This window comes from Typopeltis vanoorti, chromosome 22, assembly GCF_054136105.1.
Source record: "Typopeltis vanoorti isolate ZY-2024b chromosome 22, IOZ_Tvanoo_1.0, whole genome shotgun sequence".
Taxonomy (NCBI): domain Eukaryota; kingdom Metazoa; phylum Arthropoda; class Arachnida; order Uropygi; family Thelyphonidae; genus Typopeltis; species Typopeltis vanoorti.
In genome coordinates, this window is record NC_143570.1 from 8,544,955 (window position 1) to 8,567,643 (window position 22,689).

The 22,689-nt window shown below is 35.8% G+C and overlaps 1 protein-coding gene across 4 annotated transcripts in view; it reads right to left on the bottom strand.

Annotated features, from left to right (window-relative positions):
- The window catches only part of LOC150094143 (paired amphipathic helix protein Sin3a-like), a 382,913-nt gene that overhangs the window by 111,371 nt on the left and 248,853 nt on the right, over positions 1 to 22,689 (bottom strand). For all 4 annotated transcript variants that reach the window (XM_090411964.1, XM_090411965.1, XM_090411962.1 and 1 more), the window contains exon 17: positions 7,662 to 7,827. In XM_090411964.1, coding sequence (XP_090268090.1) covers positions 7,662 to 7,827 — 166 coding nt within the window. The remainder of the gene's footprint in view (positions 1 to 7,661; positions 7,828 to 22,689) is intronic.

Sequence of the window (22,689 nt, forward strand, 5' to 3'; positions counted from 1 at the left end):
ATGGAGAAAGTGCAAAAATGATATCAGGATTGTGGAATGTAGATTATGAAGAGAGATTCATATTCTATGCAGTTCACATTTTTCTTCAGATGATCTTGTCTGAAAGCAGCCTCTAACTGTATTTTGTCCTGTTAACCTCTACTAAACTACTATTACCACCATTATTTCAGATTTCTACTCTGGTTGGACTTAATTCCTCTGAAGTCATTAGCAAAACTCCCCACCTTGTCTATTCTACCTATCCTTCCTGAATACACTGTACTCATCACATTCTATTCCTGTAAGGATCTCTTCTTTTCTGTTAGCCAGGTGTGTCACCAATGCCAATAATTTTTGGTCCCACATCATTTACTATGCTAAAATTTCATCACTTTTATTCTTCCTGCTTCTGACATTGGCAAAGTGTTCAAACAACTCTTAAAACCTCATTTAAATAAACAGGAGTTGTTTCATCACAAAATTCCTTATCCCACTGCCACAATCAATGCTTTTCTTGTAGGACAAAACTAGTTCCACCATTCTCGTGCTTATTCCTTCCAAACTATCATTTTTTTCCCTCTCTCTCTTTCTCAATGCAATCTCTAACCTTAGTGCATGTATCCAAGATGAACGAATGCATAGTTCGAGAAGGAATGTGTGAAGAGAACTAATCTATGGTGATCACCTAAACAGAATGAAAGAGAAAAGATTAGCAAAACAGATACTGATGGCAAAAAAAAGAGGACCCAGAGAAGACCAAAAATGCAGGTGGATTGATGCAGTTTGAAATATAGTAGTTTGAAAAATTGTAGCAACAATACAAAGACTAAAGTCCTAATTAGGCATCCTCTATGTTTTAAAAGACAGAGTCTCCCAAATCTTAGGCAAATTTATACAGCCATATCTGTTAAGAACAGAAGCCCTGAAACATACTTTGAATCTTAACGAATGTGGCTGTATAAATTTGCCTAAGATTTAGGAGACAGTCATCTTAAGACATAACTAGTACCTGCTTTCTCTCTGTTTTTTTTTTTTTTTTTTTAAGCATAGAGGGTGCCTAATTAGGACTTGAGTCTTTGTGTTGTTGCTACAATTTTTCAAACTAGTCCCATTATTACACTACATGTTGTTGTAGTCTCGCATACTGCGACAAACTGTATTTTGTGCTCTGAAGATGCTGGTTATGACATCAGTGAAATATCAGCAATAAGTCAATAAATAATTATTTACTCATCTTTCTGTGTTCTAATATATTACTGTCAAAATTAGTCAACACTAATTTTATATATTTGTTCATTTTCTTTACTACTGCCCCCCTTTTTTTTTTTTATAATGTCCTCTAGCAGAGCTTAGTTCAGCCAAATTTTAGCGAACTTCTGCTATCTATCATATGAAATGGTCTTCTTCCATGCCTTGAAAGACCATTTCATCTGGTTGAAGAAAGCCAGACTACTACACAGATCCCATTTCATATCACAGAGATTGTTCCTGGAAGTCGCTCATGTTCTACAGAACCAACTGAACTGCAATAGAACTCATGGTGTTACCGTACACAATTTTTGGGCATAATCCTATCCTTCATAAGCAGTAATCACAGAAGAGCGCAGCAAAGAGTGGCACCGTCACCCTCCATACACATGACTGTCTTTGTTCTTGAGGTCTTTTTATTCCCAATCTTCACAGAGTGCATGTGTGTGTCTTTAAAGTATTTTGATATTGCTAGCTTCAAATGGCCAAATTTTGGCATGTAAATATATAATTTACAAGCTTTTAATATTTCATAAAGAATACAGTAAATTATTTATTTTCATAAATAAAAATGGGGGGGATATTAAAGATCCAACCTTATTTCAAAGCCAAATATATGTAAAACCTTTGAATAATTTCAATAATTATTATGATCAAAATACTATTAAGGGGTGCTTAAGGGTCAAAGCTGTATAACTGAGAGGAGACCTCCACATAGCCTTTAAAGGAATGCGGAGAACCGACCAGGGCTTCTGACCTAATGTCCAATCCTCACCTTCTCGTGGTGCACCCTGTTGGGTATCTACTTTGATACTGAACGAACGAAGATGGGCTGGCAATTTGGGATTTAGCCGACCAAATTGTATTCTTATTGGTTAAACCAAAATAAAAAATGATGGTACAACATGACAAAATTTCATGCCGGCTGGGGCGTCGCCCGGTTAAACAAGGCCCCCGTTGTTTTCGCCAGGGAACCAGGGCGAACAGCGAAAAGTCAGCTACTGGAACAAATCTGAAAACAAACCTCAACTCAACATCACCAGAGTTAAAGATCGGTACTATCAACGTAAGAAGCCTGAATGGCAAAGAAATGGAGCTAGCTGAGGAATTAGATAAGTACCAGATCGACATAATAGGGGTGACTGAAACAAAAAAGACCAAAACTGGTGAGATCTTTCTGAGCAATAAATACAAAATGTTATATTCAGGCAATGACAATCAAGGAAAAGAAGGAGTAGCCATAGTATTCAACACAAAATACGAGGCTAATCTTCTTGAATGGCAGTCAGTCTCAAGTAGAGTAATGTGGGCAAATATGAGAATGGGGAACTGGACAATGAGACTTATTTGTGCCTATGGTCCCACAGAAGGTTCTACTAAGGTAGAAGTGGAGGAATTTTTTGAGGCTTTAGAAAAAGCAACTGACACAATGAAAAAGGAAAAGTTGGTCCTTGTTGGGGCTCTAAATAGTAGAGTAGGAAATGATTGTGAGACATACAAAAATATTTTGGGAAAATTTGGAGAAAAGAGCAAAGCTAATAATAATGGCAAATATCTGTTGGATTTCTGCTCAGGACATGGACTGGTTATTACTAACACCATGTTCCAACATAAAAATGTGCACAAATTCACATGGAGAGAAGAGGCAAGGAATAAGAAAAGTCTCATTGACTATGTTATTGTTGATAGTGATGTTTTCTCCCTGGTGCAGGACACAAGAGTGTACAGAGGATTTGAAATTGGAAGTGATCACTATTTAGTCTTGAGCAGGATAAAATTGAATTTCATATTGAAAAGAATAACATGTAAGAAAGTTTTAAAGCGAATAAAAGTTGAGCAGCTCTCAGATGTGATCTGTAGATTAAAATACAGAAATATTATTGAAAAGAAAATGAAAGAGTTTGAGAACAGGAATCAAACCTTGGAGATTCAGTGGCAAACTCTGAAGGAAACATTGATTGATTCTGCCAGAGAAGCATGTGGTGAGGTTGTGTGCAAGGATAAAAAAATCAGAACTCCCTGGTGGACACAGGAAGTTAAAGAGGCAGTGAAGGAAAAGAAGAAAGCATATCAAAAGTTCCTGGCAAATAAGTCAGCTTTTACTCTTACAGAATACAGAGACAAATGTAAGAAAGCTAAACAGTGTGTAAAACTAGCTAAACAAAAGTCATGGGAGGACTTTGGCAAGAATATAGAAAATAAATATCAAGAAGGTGGCAAAATATTCTGGAGGTTGTTGAAGAAGCTTAGGAATGGAGGAAAGAGTGCTGTAAAAGGAATTAGAGATGATAAAGGTGAAATGAAAACAGGAGAAAAAGATATCCTTGAAGTATGGAGTAATTACTTTGAAAAACTGCTAAATGAAACAAGCAGTGATGACAGCACAGTGATAAAAAACACTGACCAGGCATGCAGTCAGGAATACATATCCATACTTGAAGTAGAAAAAGCCATCAAAGGCTTGAAATGTGGAAAGGCAGCAGGAGTAGATGATATTCGACCAGAAATGCTGAAGTATGGTGGTATAAGAGTCTTACAGTGGCTGCACTGCATAGTTCAGAAAGCCTGGACAGAGGGACGAATTCCCGATGATTGGAGTAGAGCTCTCATAGTACCCATATATAAAAAGGGAAATAAAACTGAATGTGAGAATTACAGAGGTATTTCCCTACTGAGTGTTCCTGGCAAGATCTATGCAAGTATACTTGAGAAACGGTTGAGAAGAATTGTGGAAGAAAAGCTTGGTGAAGAACAAGCTGGATTCAGGCCAAATAGAGGCTGTCAGGATCAGATCTTCACTTTACGACAAATAGTCGAGAAAGCATGGGAATATAACAAAGATCTGTATTTAAGTTTTGTCGATTTGGAAAAGGCATATGACAAGGTGCCAAGAGAGAAGCTATTCAATACGCTGCAGTTATATGGTGTCAATGGGGCATTATATCAAGCAATACTTAGTCTTTATTTGAGTTGTGAGTCAGCAGTTAGAATTGAAGGAAGTACAGGAAGATGGTTTAATGTTAAATCTGGTGTGAGACAAGGATGTACATTATCCCCTCTGTTATTCATTATCTATATGGATCACATTATGAAGGAATGTGGTATTAAACCTGATATCAAAATTGGAGATGTTAATGTCAGCTCTTTGCTTTATGCAGATGATATTATTCTTCTAAATAAATCCGCTACAAGTCTGCAAGATTCTCTGACTAAATTGAATAGCTGTTGTAATAGATATGGTATGAAGTCAGCAATAAAAAGACAAAGACAATGAAAATAGGCAGAATCGTTGAAAATGTCAACTGTGTTGTGAATGGAGAACCTGTGGAACAAGTAAAACATTTCAGCTACTTAGGCACAATTTTTACTGAAGATGGTAAACTAAATATAGAAATAGACAACAGAATCAGCAAAGCTGGTATCGTGGGAAGTCAATTGAATAAATTCATATGGAATAAGAAAGAAATTAGTCGGAACACTAAATTAGCTGTATACAAGACTGTGTTCAAACCAATTTTAACTTATGGATCTGAGAGCTGGGTCAGAAGTAAAACACTTGACCAAAGACTAGAGACCGCAGATATGAGAGTCCTGAGAAAGATTAGAGGCGTGAACAGATGGCATCAATGGCAATATCATATTAAAAATGAGGATATTAGGAAAGAACTTGACATTGTCAGCATCCAGGAATGCGTTAGCAGAGCTAATCTCAGATGGTATGGTCACTTAAATAGAATGGGAGAGGAAAGATTAGCAAAACAAGTGTTCTCTGCCAGGTTGGCAGGAAAACGACCCAGAGGAAGACCAAGATATAGGTGGATTGATACGGTACAAAGTGCCTTAGACGATAGAAATATAAGATCTGATAATGTTGGAGTCTTGACAAGTAACAGACTGATTTGGAGGAAAATTGTAGATAGGAAGTTAGTAATGATGTAATTTTTTCATGTAGTACTGTCATATCCTGTACACCCCTTGAGGGTACATGGCAGGAATTTGATGATGATGATGAAATACTATTAATACTATTGTTTTCTTTCCTTTAGTGTTACACAGTGTTGAGCATTCATTTCAGACAAATTATGGAGACTACAACCATGTTAGAAATAATAACTTTAATTTCCCAACGTTTCGACCTTCATATTAAGGTGAACATCTGAAGTATACACATATATATACCTAGACAACCTATATTATATTTCAAACAGTATGCCAAAAAGACAATGATTTGATCTACGGTTATTCTACTGGCCTGACCTCCAGTGAAAAAATACATAAATAAAAATAAAATAAAATAACTACATCAAAGCTATATTCTATTTATAACATCACCAGAGGACAATTTCATATAGATAGTTTTATTACAGCAAAAGTGGTGTCTTACTTTAACACGAGAGTTGTTATATTAGAGTTAAGATCCTAGATGACATACAGTCCTATTTATAATTACCGTATATTCCAGCATATAAGTCGACTTTTCAGCATTGAAAAAAAGTACTAAATTTTTTAGGTCGACTTATACGCCTAGTCAAAAACTGATTGCTTTCCAAGAAAAAACTAGTACATATCATACTCTGTTAAATTTATTAGCAATATACAAAAAGGGTAAATAAGTAAAAATATTTCAACTTATATAAAATTTATTTACAGAAAAAATTATTTGCATGTTATATAATTATTTATTTACAAAAGAAAATAAATAGGTAACTACATAATTAAAATTTAATTTTCACTGTCTGAATGTATGAAAAGTTCATTGTACTCTGGTTCTGTAATTTCTTCCAGTATATCGTCATATAAATTGTATTCGTTTTCTCCATCAGATTTAGCATCAATTTCGTGATCATTGTAAACAAAATCATCTTCCGAGCCATCTAATTTGTTAGATATATAGCACATTTTTTAAAAGATTTTATTACTGTATCTGGTTTTATTTCATCCCATGCTTTCGCTACCCATTTACACATAGTTACCAAAGACGCATGTCACATTTGTTCTCCTTTTGTGTAACTTTTTTTGCCTTCTTGCATCCACGCATTCCACTGTTTTCGTAAACTGTCTTTAAATGGCTTGTTTATACAAACATTCAACAATTGCTAGTGAAGTTAACCCACTTGGAATCACTGCCACATTGGTATTATTCTCTCTTAATAAAAATTTTGTGCTCTCCGTTAAATGGGATTTGAATATGTCCCACACTAAAAGACTGTTTGGATTTTTTAATGCACCTTGTCGTGTATTCCAAATATTTTTTATCCATAGCTTAACTCCTGCTTCATCCATCCAACCATTCTCATGAACATGGACAAAAACGTTTCTTGGAATTTTGATCTATGGAATTGTTTTTCTTTTAAAAATTATCATAGGTTTTAATTTAGTACCATCATACAAGCAAATACAACTGTAAAACGGCTTTTTTCATGTCCAGTTGTTTTTAAAGAAATAGTTTTACTTCCTTTCAATTCTACTGTTCTATCCCGATCATGTCAAACATAACTGGAGTTTCATCCATATTTCCGATTTGAGACAATAAATAATTTTTTTGCTTTCTTTTAGCAATTATAAATCTTTGAAAACTTAATAACTAATCCTTTGGCAGCTTCTGTGTGATTTTCGTTTTTAATCGAAGCACTAAATTTTTCCTTTCCATAAACCGGCTACACCAACTCACTGTAGCTTTGAAGTTTTCGCTGTCCTTTTTATTTGCTTTGCCCCACTTCAAAGCAAATAAACGAATATTATTTCTTGTTATAATGGGTCCATTTTGGCGATTTTCTCGAATCCAATCCGCAGCATTATTTTCCAGAATAGGCCACTTACGAATTCCTTTCCGTAACTCGCACTTATTTTTTGGCATTTTCATTATTAAAGTTTCATTTTTTCTCCAATTGCGAACCAGTTTTTCATTTACTCCGAACTGATGTGCAGCAACACAGTTAGTATTTTCTTTCGGAAATTTAATCACTTTGCACTTAAAACTCGCGTCATATTTAATTCTTTTAAAAGGAGCCATTGCACTTTAGTTCACTATTGGTCAACTGGTCAATACGAAAAAGAAATTTTTCGAGTCGACTTATACGACGAGTATACTATAAAAACTCAAATAAACTCAAAAAATTCCAATATCGACTTATACGCATGGTCGACTTGTACACCGGAATATACAGTAACTGTTATGGAAAGGTTATGTGGGTAGAATGTGTCTTCCATATTCTTGGGATTTTTAGACCATTATTATTGTTAATGATTAGGGGGGTTAATAAGAATTTCACAAACCTCATAAACTACAGAAGTGATACAATTTTGGCAAAATTTCTTACTCTTTGGATCTGGGATTTGAAAAAAATATATTGTAATCACTCAAAGAAATAAAATTATATTACTATCATTTTCAAAGATTTCTTATTTACCATAAAAAAATACTGTTTTTATACCTTGTAGCTTAGGTTCTTTTTTATCAACACTGTCTTGATTTTTCTTTTCAGAAATGAGACATGCACTGGCTTCTTGCATTTTTCCAAGTCTTTCACATAAGATATGGTGGAGTCGAAAAAACAAGTACCAAGTACTGTTACCATAAAACACTGAATGTGCCTCATCCTATCATAAGGAAACAATTAACAATGCATATATATGTATACACACACACACATGTATATTTATGGTATTCATAGTTTTGATTCATATTATCTTTATTTTCATATTTAAATCTCCTTTGCTATTAAATTCACTCATGCAGATGATATCTGGACAGACTACTACATAATAAAACAGAAAATAAATAATTTAACTAAATATTTATTTAGCTAATTATTAACTAAATATTTACATGCTGATGTTTTAACGCCTCAAGCCAGCCTTATCAAGGACAGTCATGTGCAAAGAAGCTGGAGGTAAGAGTTACACCCCTTGTGGTAATATTCTATAATTACATGATGGGAAGATAAGGCAGTGCTCCAAAATTTCTGTAGAATAACACCATGTAGTTAGAAATAACACAACTGATCAAAAACTAGAGACACAAATATCAGAGTTCTGAGAAAAATTAGGGGAGAGAACACATGGCATCAATGGCAGAATCATATTAAAATGATATTAGATATTAGAAAAGACCATCACATCATTAGCAATCAGGAACATGAGAGCAGAGCTTATCTCAAGTGGCATGATCACTTAAACAGAATCTGAGAAGAAACATCAGCAAAACAAGTATTTGATGCCATGATGGCAGGAAAAAAATCCAGAAGAAGAAGACAGATCTTGGAGAATTGAGGCTGTTAGATATGCCTTAGGAATGTTATATAAGATTTAACAATATTGTAGCCCTCATAGGTAACAGACTAATTTAGTAAAAATGTTGATAAGAATTTAGTAATAATGTAAACTTTTCATGTTCTATTATAGTATTCTGTACATCACTTTAAAGTACATAATTGAGAATTAGATGATAAAAATTAGGATTCAAAAACTAGTTATCTAGAGCTCTGAGTTTGATCTATCTCAAAACAAAGGTTTACCAATATTAAATTTTTTGGAAAAATTATATAACATAAAGGTCAAGTTTACTAATTGTGTAAATTTTGTTCTGAAAAGGAGCAACATCACTTACATTAATGTCAGAAATTTCAGAATAACACTTTTGTGAAAATAATGTAAGAGTAGCAATTTACCTAGTACAAAATTAAACACCAGTTTTTATGTTTATTTATTTTTTTAATTCAAAGAATACTATAAACTTAAGTTCTATCTAAAATCAAACTGTGTGTTTGAAAATTATAATAAATAATATAAATTATAAATAAAAACAGGTTTTCCTGAGTAATTTAAGTAATTTATATTTTATACATATACACCTATTAAAGAGAGTCAGTGAACCATAACCTTTACACCTTCTATCTATCTATGTCCTGACTTTGTGTCATTCTCAAAATTCTAGAAATACAGTTCTAAATTTCAGGTCACTATCTCCTTTGCTTCCTTCAAGATAAGCTCATCAACTAGTTTCCAAATTTCAGACTATGCTTTGCAATACTGATAGCACCACACATTTGTAGCCCCCAGTCATGTACTCACACAGTCTATTCAAACCCCTATAGAGCCACATCTGTTCCACTCCTCATAGGTCTCTCAAAATTTGGCATCATTTGCAAACACCACTGCAAATCACATTATCAATATCGACATAATTCTTGTAGATAAACTTATACATTGGTGATACATAACTGTACTTTTTAGGGAAAGGCAACATATACTATTATATTAATTAAAAAACTTTAATTAATACTTCAAATATTTCGGTAATGTTACATTACCATCTTCAGGGAACATAAAAAATAATGATATGTGCATGCAGGCACTAACATTGAACAAATATGGCTGAAGACAACAATTGAAGTCGATCCTAGAGTCCTAAAATGTGCCACCTAGTGAGCTAAATTGGGTAGTAGTCTTGGCTGTTGGGCTGATGTTCTAAGAATGCAAGCTTCCCATATTTGAGGCGGTCTCATGCATCCAAATTTGTTGAGGTTTGGGGAGTTTTTTAGAGCTGAGGCTAATTCTAGGAATAATCTTTCATATTTAAACATGCTGTGGTGTAGTAAGATGGCTTTCTTCAAGGATATTTCATGGCAGGTTGGACTTGCTCAGCATGTCCAAAGCATGGTCAGCAAGTCCTGAGTGGCTGTATTGGTGGAAATGAATATAATCCTTATGTTCAGATATCCTGATATTAGCTGTCCTGCCTGTTTGGCCATAGTAAGACAGTTTGCAACTGCGAGGGACCTCATATACTCCAGGTAGGTCTAGAGGAAGTGGCTGGTCCTTGGGGGAGCAGATAAGAGATGTCAATTTTTTATATGGTTTGTAACAAGTTGTCAAGTCACATATTTATTTAGGATGTTTGTTAATTTTTCAGAAGTATCCCAAATAAAAGGAATGGTGATAGATTTAGAGTAGTCCCTGTTATGAAGAGGGGGATGGGGTTGAGGTCAATTGGTTTTAATATTTTTTGGATTTTATGGGGGCTGTAGCCATTGGCTACAAAGGTGGTGTGATTGCTGGTGAATGTGTCTACCTGTATGTATAGGTTTTTTTAAACAGAGAAAGCAGAGATCCATCAGGCCAGCATGTAATCAGAGTCTAGGAAAGGGAGATTGTTATTGTTTTCTTTTTCCAAGGTAAACTGGATCCTGGGGTGTTGATTGTTTAAATGTGATAAGAAGTTGTGTCCAAGCCATGCGGTCAAATAGAGAACACATCATCCACATAGCATAGCCAAACAGTAAGTTTAAGTTGAGCCAAGTCTAAGGCTTTTTCTTCAAAGGTCTCCATAAAGAAGTTGGCCAGAGGTGGAGAGAGTGGAGAACGCATTGCTGTCCCCTCTATTTGTTTATAGAATTTTCCCTGCCAAACAAAATAGCCTGAGTTCATGGTGAACTGAAATAGGGCTAAGATATCGGGAGGAAATTTTGATTGGATGAGGTCCAAAGTATCTTTGAGTGGGACATTGGTGAATAAGGAGGAGACATCAAAACTGACCATTATGTCAGTGTATTGGAGTGAGAGGTTTTCTATACTGGCTTTAAAGTGGGCTGAATTTTTTATGTGTGAAGGTGTGTTGCCAGTATATTGTGTGAGCACTTTGGCTAATTTGTATGTGGGGGAATCAATGCCATCCACAATGGAACGTGATGGCACATTCTGTTTATGGATTTTTGGAAGTCCATATATTCTGGGGGGGGGGGATCTTGAGTTAAAAGGTTTTAGTTTGTTAGTAATTTCCACAGGGCCAAGAAGTAACCTTCTTAAGTAGCCTATGGAGTGTTCTGATTTGGGAGCTGGTGGGATCATATTCTATAGAGAGGTAAGCAGACTAATCTAATGGTAAAGAGAAAAGCTTACCTGTGTAGTCAGTTTTGTTTAGAACTACCGTGGCATTTCCCTTATCTGCTTTAGTAATTATTATTTTACTGTTATTTTTTATTTCCTGTAGAGCTTTGGATTCTTCTTTAGATAGGTTGCTTTTTGGAGGTTTAGCTTGGGTAAGAACACTGGCTACATCTAGTCTGATATTGTTGGTAATATGATTGGGAAGGTTGCAGATACCATGTTTACCTGAATCATTATTTCTTCAGAAGGGATTTTTTTTGGTGCTACGGCAAAGTTGTGGACTAGTGCACTGATTGCTTCAGGCTTCAAGGTAAGGATGAGAGGTTTATTACTGTGTTGAGTGGTAGTTGAGGTTTGCAAGCCGAGTTTTTTTTTAAACTTTTGAATTTTTTGATGTGCCAACATTGTATTTTTTGGAATTCCTTTTCTGCTGAACAATTAGAGACATCGGAGAGGATCATCCAAAGGTCATCATTCAGCATGGCGGTAAGCTCTTCTAGTGAATGAATAACCTCGTTAGTATCGGCCAAGAGAACACTAGTAGCGGCAATTTGCTCCTGTAACAGAGCGAAGCTAGTGCGTCTATATATGTGGAGAACTTTAGGAGAAGGGAATCTGGGGCTTTAACACAATTAAGGATCACATTATTATCCGAGCAGCATTTTAGAAAGGCTAATCGATTCAGTTGTCTAGAGATCTTCAGTTTTAACTTGCCGTATTGACGAGCCATGGTCAGCAAGTCAGGACTTTGGACCCCGCCATAAAATATGCTGGAAGAAAGCCACCTTACTACACCACAGCATGTTTAAATATGAGAGATTATTCCTAGAATCAGCCTCAGCTCTAAAAAACTCCCCAAACCTCAACAAATTTGGATGCATGAGACTGCCCCAAATATGGGAAGCTTGCATTCTTAGAACATCAGCCCAACAGCCAAGACTACTACCTAATTTAGCCCACTAGGTGGCACCTTTTAGGACTCTAGGACTGACTTCAGTTGTTGTCTTCAGCCATATTTGTTCAGTGTTAGTGCCTGTGTGCACATATCATTATTTTTTATGTTCCCTGAAGATGGCAATGTAACATTACCGAAATATTGGAAGTATTAATTAAAGTTTTTTAATTAATATAATAGTATACGTTGTCTTTCCCTAAAAATTACAGTTAAATATCAACGTAAGTTAAACAATAGTGGTCCTAAAAGAAACCACTGCAGCTGACTACTAAAGACATTCCTCTTCCTTGATACGCTATCCCACACACCACTTGCTAAATATTTATCAGACAGATAATCTCCTATACAATTCACTACTATAAAAGATGCCAAGAAATTATATTCTTGGTTTCATCCTTTATCCAAGTATAAGTAAACAAAGTTTGCACATGAAATCACTTCATAACTGGGCTACTAGAAGCTAATGACTTCCCATGAATTGCCTTAGTATTCCATACTGCAAACCACATATCCTCAGAGACATATATAATGCTAAGCATTATGGGAAGGGCTACAACCCAGACCAGTTTTGACCTTTATTGAGGTCTCATTACTTCTGCAGTACTTCAATCTTGGTATCACTACTGGGTCTGGCTCCTACTGATGAGATCCCAATAAAGATCAAAACCAGTCTGGGTAGTGGCCTTTCCCATAATGCTTAACATTATACATGTCTGTAAGGATATGTGGTTTGTATTATGGAATACTAAGGCAAGTCATGGGAAGTCATTAGCTTCTATATACAAGTAGCCCAGTCGTGAAGTTACTTCACACACAAACTTTGTTTGCTTACACTTGGATAAAGGATTAAACCAAGAATATAATTTCTTGGCATCTTTAATTTATAGTATAACCAAGTGGAAAAAACTTTCCACAATCACTACTCTAATATCCTATTTATCTCAATATAATTATTTTAAATTGGGATATTAGAGTATGAGTTGTCATGTAGCTATCTATCAAAGATGTTTACAAAAATCTATATACACTATTCTATATGCATCTCTGTTGAATACTACATTTACCACCTTGTTGTAAGCCTAAGTAGACTGCTAAAACAAAAATCTATTTATCAAATTCTTGCTAACCATCAGGCAATGACACTGCTGTCAACCCAATTCTAGCTGTCAGCCATCATCAACCTCTCAAGCAAGTTAACTACAGCTCCAGATACAAACACACATACATTAGCTAATAATTTGAAGCCTCAGCCTTATATTTTTTGATCAAGCTCCTCATTCCCTGTTCTTATTGCAAATTGTTTCCTGAATTTTCCATAATCACAGTCTATAGCAAACTCAGGAACAGTGAATAGCTTGCTACAATGGACTTCTTTTAGGCTAGCACTGTGCTTATAAGTTTCTAGTTGGGACTTTTCAGTAGTATGTTACAAAGAGTGAATTTGTTATAGCTGGAGGTGAGTTGATCGCATATATCCGTTCCTAACAAAAGTCTTCATATGGCTGACCCATTACCCAGATAATTCATAGTCACTTTCACCAAATAGAGGTGGATTTGAAAATCACATAGCATCCTCTGATAAAATGATCAAATTCAAGACTCTCAGTTGTTGTAGATCCTCTGGATTCTTATATGATGTGACAGGTAATTCACGTTCACAAACTTGAGAACTACATTTTTCTTGCTTCTAGATGCCATCTCTTCATTCCAATCCACATTACCATGATTAAGAGAACTCATAATGATCATCCTTTTCTTGTTCATCAGTCCAATATGCTTATACATTTACATGTTCAATATTTTCAAGCCTATAGCAACATCCATGTTAATATCATTTGGTTTACCTCCACTTCATACCATCTATCTGAAAACCACTGTCACTATTTTCCTCACATCATATGGGCCTGTTATCAACAGCATTTCCTATCCCTTCTTGTCCTGTTTCACCTTATACCAACAATTTTTCCCTTTAGTTTCTGATATTCCTGGCATTCATAAACACACACACAGTAATTCGGTGTTGGTTCTGTAACCAGTCCTACTTAAGTTATATCTCAGCTGTCATCTCTATAATTCACATTGGCCTTCCTCTTTATCACAAGGCATCACGTATTTTTCCTCAAATCCAATTACTACTTCTGTGTCCCATCTCTTCCTTATGTTAACCACCCTCATACACATGTTCTCTACTCGTTCCAGATCCACACTCCTTATGCCATATCTCCCTGTCCAAAAGAACTTGTGCCATTTCTCCTATTCATTCTTTTTCTCATTTTCATCTCTCTCTCTCTCTCTCTCTCTCCCCCCATCTTCCCACTAATCTCACTTACACTACTTTCTCTCCATTCGTGACCACTTCTTCAGTCATCTGTTTCATTCTCCTGTTTTCACATACTCAGGTTTGTTGTTCATCTCTCTCTCTCTCTCTCTCTCTCTCATTACTCTACATTCCAGCCTTTCTAAAATGACAAACTGTAATTTATCAAGTAATAAGGCACCATTAATTATATATAGAATTACACAATTACCACAAGATTACAGACTAATAGAGATAGCTTAAATTTTGTTTGTACTTGCTTGTATATGTTCAGTGTTGTGTTCTTCTACCTCTGCTCTCATGAGTATCATACATACATTTTTTTTTTATGCAACTAATTAGCTGTAAATAAAGGAGAATGAAAATAAATACCAATGCTGAATTTAAATCCAAATACTACTAATAAAAATGATAAATTAGAAATTGGGTAAAATTGGTGGGTGATGGAATTTTTTTACTTATTTTTTCTGAACTCAATACCTAAAAAAATCTATAAGAATCAATTATTACATCTCAGACAACTTTTCCATCGCAGGGCCTGTGTAATTACTTAAGGCAGCATGTGATGGAGGGGACTAGGGGTGGGAGAGTATTGGACTTGATTAGGATCAGAAGAGCTATCCACAACCAAGGTGACAACATTGCCTCCAATTGGTGGAAGTGGCCATGCCATATTGACTTGGGAGATTGTAAAGCATGAGGAATATTCTATCAAGAAGGAGTATTTTTGGAACTACAAGGCAGATGATTATGACATGCTTAGGAAGAAACTTAAATCTGTACCATGGCATAAAACACTGCAGGGTATAAGGATGTTAGTAGTGCATGAGATATAGTTAAGGGTCATCTAGAGGAAGCAGTATTAAATTGTATACCTAAGGTAAGGAGGGTTAATCGGGTAGGAGTTAGATGGATGCGAAATATCATTAAGCATGAGCTGCAGAAGAAGAAAATTCTGTGGAGGATATATATACAAGAAAGGTGACCAGCAAATTCATGAAGAGTACAAGGCTCAGGCAAGAAAGGTGACCAGCATGACAAGGAAGGCAAAATCAGATTATGAGAAAAATCTAGCCAAGCAGGCCAAAGGATATCCCAAAGAATTCTTTCATTATGTGGCAAGTAAGAGGAAGAATGACAATGGAAGATTAACATTAATGAGTGATGATGATGGTCACGAAGACAGAAGCAGATCAAATAGTGGAGATACTGAATGACCACTTTGTCTCTACACACCTTAAACTTCGTAAGGGTATATCATCCTAGTGAGGTTACAGCTTTAACCTATGTGGAAGACCCTATGTGGGATTCTTAGGATATTAGAGAATCTCAATGTAAATATAGCTGTGGGATTAGATGGGATATCAGCTAGGGTTTTACAAGAATATGCAAGGGAACTGGCAATGCCTTTGACTAGGCTCTTTGATTTAAGTCTCAGTTCTGGTAGAGTTCCAAGGGAGTGGAAAGACGGCAAAATAATTCTTTTGCATAAGTGAGGTTCTAAGACTGCATAGCAAATTATAGATCAATCATAATTGATCTATAATTTGGTAAAAGTACTAGAAAAATTGGTCAAAAAGAGAATTCAAGAATGGGTAGATAAAAATATGATACTGTATGAAGGCCAACATAGCTTTGTGAAGGGTCAGTCATGCTGGTAATTTAGAAATGCTTTTTGTAATAGAGTAACAACCGAGTTGGATAAAGCTACACGGTGATTTTGCTGGATTTTGGAAAGGCATTCCACATAATTATGCATGAAACTCTGTTATGCAACAAAAAATGGGTATATGGAGGGGAAGAATTGAGGCAAAAACAGGTGACAAGTGGTGTGCTGCAAGATTCAGTGCTGGGACCATTGCTGTTTAATTTGTACATAAATGATATAGGAAATAACCTGAAGGAAATATTCAGTTGTTTGCTGATGATGCAAAATTAGGTAGAGTAATAATTAATCAAGGGCATGTGGAGAGCTTGCAAGACAATTTAAATAGACAATCAGTATGGGCAAAAGTTAATGGGTGTCAGTTTAATGTCTAGAAATGTCAAGTTAGACATTTTGGGATAAACAAATTACAAGCTGTGTATCACATTGACAGCGGTGTATTCCAGGAAATAGATGAAGCTAGAGATTTAGGGATGGTGGTAGACAGAGAGTTAAAATTTATAGGACATATTGCTAAGGTTCCTAGGATAAGATTACTAGGCTATTAAAGAACACATTAACAAGTAGAGATAAGGAAGTTGTTATTCTTCTTTATAAGGCTTTGATATGCCCACATCGTGATTACTGTGCTCAAGTCTGGTTTCCCCAGGTTTCTTGGGGATGAAGAAATAGTGGAGAGGATTCAGAGGAGAGTGACCAAGATGTTGGGCCACCCTATGAGGATAGATTGAAGGTGTGTGGATTGCAGAAGTTGGTTGATAGGAGAAAAAGAGGAGATATGATACAAACATTTAAGTCGCTTAAAGGGTTTTATAAGATAGATGCAGGGGAAATGTTTCAATACTTGGCTAGAGGGACTAGAACAAAGGGTCATCCCTGGAAGTTGAATAAAGGTGTGGTTAGTATGAATGTGAGGACTAAATTTTTTTTGCTCGGGTTTGTTAAAAGGGGAGGTATGATAGATTGTGTGGATAGACTGGGTCTCCAGTGATAAGTCTTCGAACTCCATGGAAGTGGCCTGTATAGTAATAATAATGTTATAGTGAGTGAAATATATAGGAACTGATATTAAATTCTAATTTTCCTTACATGATAAACTGTTTTATATATTCCTAAGAAATCAGTCGTGTGTGGATGATAGTTTTCCTTTTCTCAGTATAATTATTGTTTCTTTATTTATGATTTAAACATCTATTCCAATCAAATAACAGACACAAATCCGGAATGAAAACCTTTCTCTATTCTACTCAAAATCCTTGACTCCTATCCAAACTTTGGTTTTCAAACAAAGGACCGGATAGGGGTTGAGGATTTAGATAAACAAGTTAGTCCAAGTTAGCCCACTAATTAATTTTGATCCAATGACTACATAGCTACAAAACTATTTCACAAACCTACACATATCAGGAACTACCTGCACTTTAACTCCTATCATTAGTTAATCTACCATCTTCAATAGCTGAAGTGTTTTACCTGTTCTATAGGTTTTCTATTCAGGATGCAGCTAATGTTTTCAATGTTCCTACCTATTATTAAGATATCCGCTTTTGAAAAAAATCAGTTATTTTTTCATAATTTATAAACATATATAAATATTCCACTAGAAACAGATATCTTAATAAAGAAATTTAAAAAAAAAAATAACATAGATTTTTAAAAATTGTAAATATCCTATGCAGTTAATAAATTATGCAATCTAACAGCCAAAATTCGATTAACTACTACAACCACTAAAGAGAATTTTCCAACCCATAAAATAGTAACATTACTATATATTCAAAAAATATATATAAAACATTTAAGTATATTTTTAAACATACAGACTACAAATTAGTTTTCACTACTAATCACAAACTAGCTACTCTTCTGAAACCCACCAAATTTCACTCTCACAAAGAAAACTGCAATATCACAAATTGGTATACAAATTTCCTTGTCTGTGAAATTACAATATTTCTTATACAAGTTTGACAATCAGATACCATGGTCATGGCTACAAGAACATTTTTGTGACTGTAACATCCCCATTCCTGAATAGCTAACCAATAAAAAAGAAAAAACCAAAATAAAAAATGAAATACCAGTAAAACTGAAATCGCTGTCCACACGTTCGAACAGAAATATATTCCTCGACTTGAAAAAGTGACCATGTGGACAGACTTATGTGTTCGTCGAACATGTTGTTTATTATTTTAACGGTATAATAGAACACAGAAAATAAGTAAATAATTGATTTATTAACTTGATGCTGATATTTCGCTGGTATTATAACCAGCATCTTCAGAGCACAAAAACACTGTTTGTCACAATACGCGAGACTCGCGTATTGTGACAAACAGTGTTTTTGTGCTCTGAAGATGCTGGTTATAATACCAGCGAAATATCAGCATCAAGTTAATAAATCAATTATTTACTTATTTTCTGTGTTCTATTATACCGTTAAAATAATAAACAACATGAAAAAGTGACCATACTTGACATTCAAAATAATGAAACCATGTTATGGTTTCAGAAACCACAATTATAAGATGTGACAGCAACTCTATAAATATCTATTGCCCCTATGTGATTTTGGAGAATTGGAAGCTCCACCATATTAAAATTACTCTGAGGTTTCTGCCAATGAGCGATGACTAAAAAAAATTCAGTGCAACCATTTAAGTATACTCTGCCACCATCTCGACCTTTTTCATCTATTTTTTCTCAAGCACCCTTTGCACCTATGAAGACGATGCCAAAGGTGAAATTGCATACACACTGTAATGCAACATTTTTATTTTATTCATTCATTCTTTCTTGGCAGTTTCATTATATTGCGACATTATTTATTCCTCTGTGGTTTTAAATTTTCCACATATTTTTAATCTTTATTTTATTTTACAGCTTGATCTTGATTCCCTTGTAATTTATTATTTTATGGTGTTCGGTTTTATGATTTTATACTTATCAACAATGTACCATCTCATTTTATGTTCCAAGTAAATTTTAAAGTCAGCAAGACAAGAACATGAAGAACTTCAGGTCTACCCCAAAGTATGTCTGAATATACATTATTTATGTCATTATATTTTTATTATTTTTATTCATTAAAATCACAGAAAAATACTAGTGCTTTTATATCAAGAGTACTCCTTAAGAAAAATAAGAAAATAAACTTTGCAATTTATATTGATGAAAAGATTATCTATGGCAACATCTCTATAACCAGGAGTCCAACCAGCTGATCAGCAACTGGCTGAAAAAGTGTTTTTTTAAATAGTGTATAGTATGAATTCTTTTGTGAATTATGCTACTTTTTTTCTCAGTAACACAAGTGTTCTTTAGTGGTTCTGCTTTTGGAGTTTCGTTGTTATATATTGGATTATTTTTGGGTTACCGAGAAGGCGAGGTCACAGTCGACAGCATTTGCTGTGAAAGAGAAGATAAGTTTTTGATATCTAGTATAGTTGAACATAGCATTATATTTATATATATGTTTATATTTAGCATTTATTTATATATATATATATATATATATCTAGGATACAGTGTTTATATATATTTTTAGCAATTAATTTAGTAGTTACTCGACAGAAAGGAATGACGGCAGACGCAGCTGAAATCACAAATGTCACCAAGTCCTCTACCATTTAAGAACTCTATTATACATAACATAATAAAGGACTTTGTGGCATGCAGTGTTTGCAGCAAGTATGCTTCCTGGGAGTTGGATATGTAGTGGGCGAGAGAAGGGGGGGGTGCGTATATGTGCAAAATGCAGACAGTCGGAGGAAATCAATGAATTAGATATTTCAATAACTGACCTAGTTGCATCAGGAACAGGATATGAATGTTGGGAGATGAGTAGTGTGATAGAAGAGAATGACGAGTGGGAGATGAGTAGTGTGATAGAAGAGAATGACGAGCGGAATATGAATGAGAAAATAAGAGTAGTTTGATGAGAAATTAAGAGCCATTTAAGAAGTCTATTATATGTAACATAATAAAGGACTTTGTGGCATGCAGTGTTTGCGGCATGTATGATTCTTGAGAGTTGGATATGTGGTGGGTGAGAGAAGGGGGAGTGCGTATATGCACAAAATATAGGCAGTGGGAGGAAATCGATGAATTAGATATTTCGATAACTGACCTAGTTGCTTCAGGAATGGGAAATGAATGTCAGGAGACGAGTAGTGTGATAGGAGAGAATGACGAGCGAAATATGAAAGAAAATACGAGTCAGGAGTGTGGAAGGCTTGAATGACTGTGAAGTTTTTGGAGATGGTTTTGATGGTAGAAGTTTTGATTGAATGATAGAAGAGGAGAATATAGAAGCAGTAGGAGAGAGAGGGAATGAGATAGAGGGAGGTTTGGGAACGATAGAAGAGGAGAGCATAGAAACAGTAGGAGAGAGAGGTATGGGAATGATAGAGGAGGAGAGAATGAGAGAGAGTTATGTGAATGATAGAAGAGGATAAGTGGAAGAGAGGGAATAAGAGAGTTATGGGAATGAAGAAGAGGAGAGAATGGAAACAGTAGGAGAGAGGGAATGAGAAGAATGCAAGAGAGCTCTGGAACCAGGGATAGAGTGATGTCAGGTAAGTAGGAGAACACAGAGAGAAAGTGTTAGAGGAGAGAGAGTGAGGGATACATGGGAGCAATCGAGGAACAGGGTGGTAAGAGGTGTAATGTATAGGGACTCAATGATCTGTGGTGTGCAAGATAGGATGAGTGAAGAGTGTTTGCCTGGAGGAACGATAGAAAGTGTGGCCATGGCAATTAAGAGGGGTAAAAGGGTGGATGAGATGATTGTGATGGTAGGACGAATGACTTGAGAGGTGATGTAAATTGGGCAGCGAGAGATATGAGATTCTTGATCGAGGTTGTATGAAAAAAGACGCAGAGAGGAAAGATAGTGTGTGTTGCCTAGGTATGATAGTGACGAGCTGAGCAGAAGAGCAGTAATATTGAATAACATAATAGCTAGAATGTGTCAGAAGAGAGGATTGGAATATGTGGATGCTTGGAGAGCATTCAAGGACAGAGAGGAATTTCATGCGAGAGACTGCTTGCATTTGAATGAGGAAGGACACAGGTGTCTGGAGAGATTGCTGTTCTGAACGAGTCCATGTCTCAATGCAGGGAAACTAGAATGCCCAAGGTGGATGGTAGCAGGGGTGGCCTTTTGTGGGAATGGGTACTTGGGAGAAGGGGGATGACATCAGGTAATGCTGAGCCCAGAGGAGTCTAGAGGGGATAATGCCGGGTATAGAAAGAGTGGCATTTTTATGTTTGATAGTAATGCCAGAAGTATCCGGAATAAAGGAGAGGAATTGGTGGTGCTGATAGCATCAGCCTGGCCAAAGATTATTGGGATCACTGAAACGTAGTTGACAGAAGAGGATATAATAACAGGAATAGAAGTAGCAGGGTACAGCATTTTTTGGCAGGATAGGAAGGGAAAGCATGGTGGTGGAGTACTGCTTATGATAAGTGACGACTTATGTCCTCTAAGAGTGGAGGCTTTGGAAGCAGTGACATTAATGATTTTGAAAGCATATGGCGTGAGGTAGAGATGGGTAAGACAGGATATTTAGTGGGATGTTGCTACAAACCAAGGAGCACAGAGGGTGGGGACCAGGAAATTTTTAGACAGTTGAGCTTGGCAAGTGCAAGAAGAATGATTGTTATGGGAGAGTTTAACTACAGCAGTATAAATTGGGGAGAGGAAGATGTATGTAGCAAGAAGCGAATGGAATTTCTAGAATTCTTGAGGGGCAAATATCTTAGGCAACATGTAATAGAGGGAACAAGAGGTTCAAGAGTTTTGGATTTGTTCACAGCATCAGAAGAGTTGATAATAACTGAGATGACATATCTCCCACCGGTTGGAGAGAGTGACCACGTGATTTTGACTTGGAAGATGAATAGACATGTAGGAGTATCAAAGAGATGGGAACATATGTGGAATTATAAGGCAGGTGATTATAATAGTCTTAGGTATCAACTGGGGGCAGTTCCATGGAGTGGGTGGGTTGGAAGGCCAGGATATCATTAGTGCTTGGGAAATTGTGAAAGAATATTTGTTAGCAGCAATAATAAGCTGTATTCCACAAGTGAAGAAGAGGACACAATTTGGTGTAAAGTGGATGACAAACAATATTAAACAGGAACTGAATGTGAAAAAGAGGCTATGGAAGAGATATAAGGAGACAGGTGAAGAGCAGATTCATGAAGAATATAAGACACAGGCCAGAAGAGTGACTAGTATGGTGAGGAAGGCAGAACTGGAATATGAGAAGAGACTGGCACTAAGATCCAAAGAAAATCCTAGGGAATTTTTTAGCTATGTGGCCAGTTGGAGGAGAAATGATTGTGGAAGAATGACATTGCAGGATAAAAATGGGAATAGAGTGACTCATGCAGAAGACATAGTGCAGTTGTTCAATGAACACTTTATTGGAGTATTTCATCCTGGAGAAGAAGGTTTTAATACTAGAAGGATAGGGCAGGTTCAAGGTTTAGAGGAGAGTGTGTTCCAAATACTGAATACTCTGGATATCAGTAAAGCTGTGGGATGGGATAGTATTTCACCACGTCTTTGAAAGAATGCGCTAAAGAACTGACAGCTCCATTGATCTGGCTCTTCAATAAAAG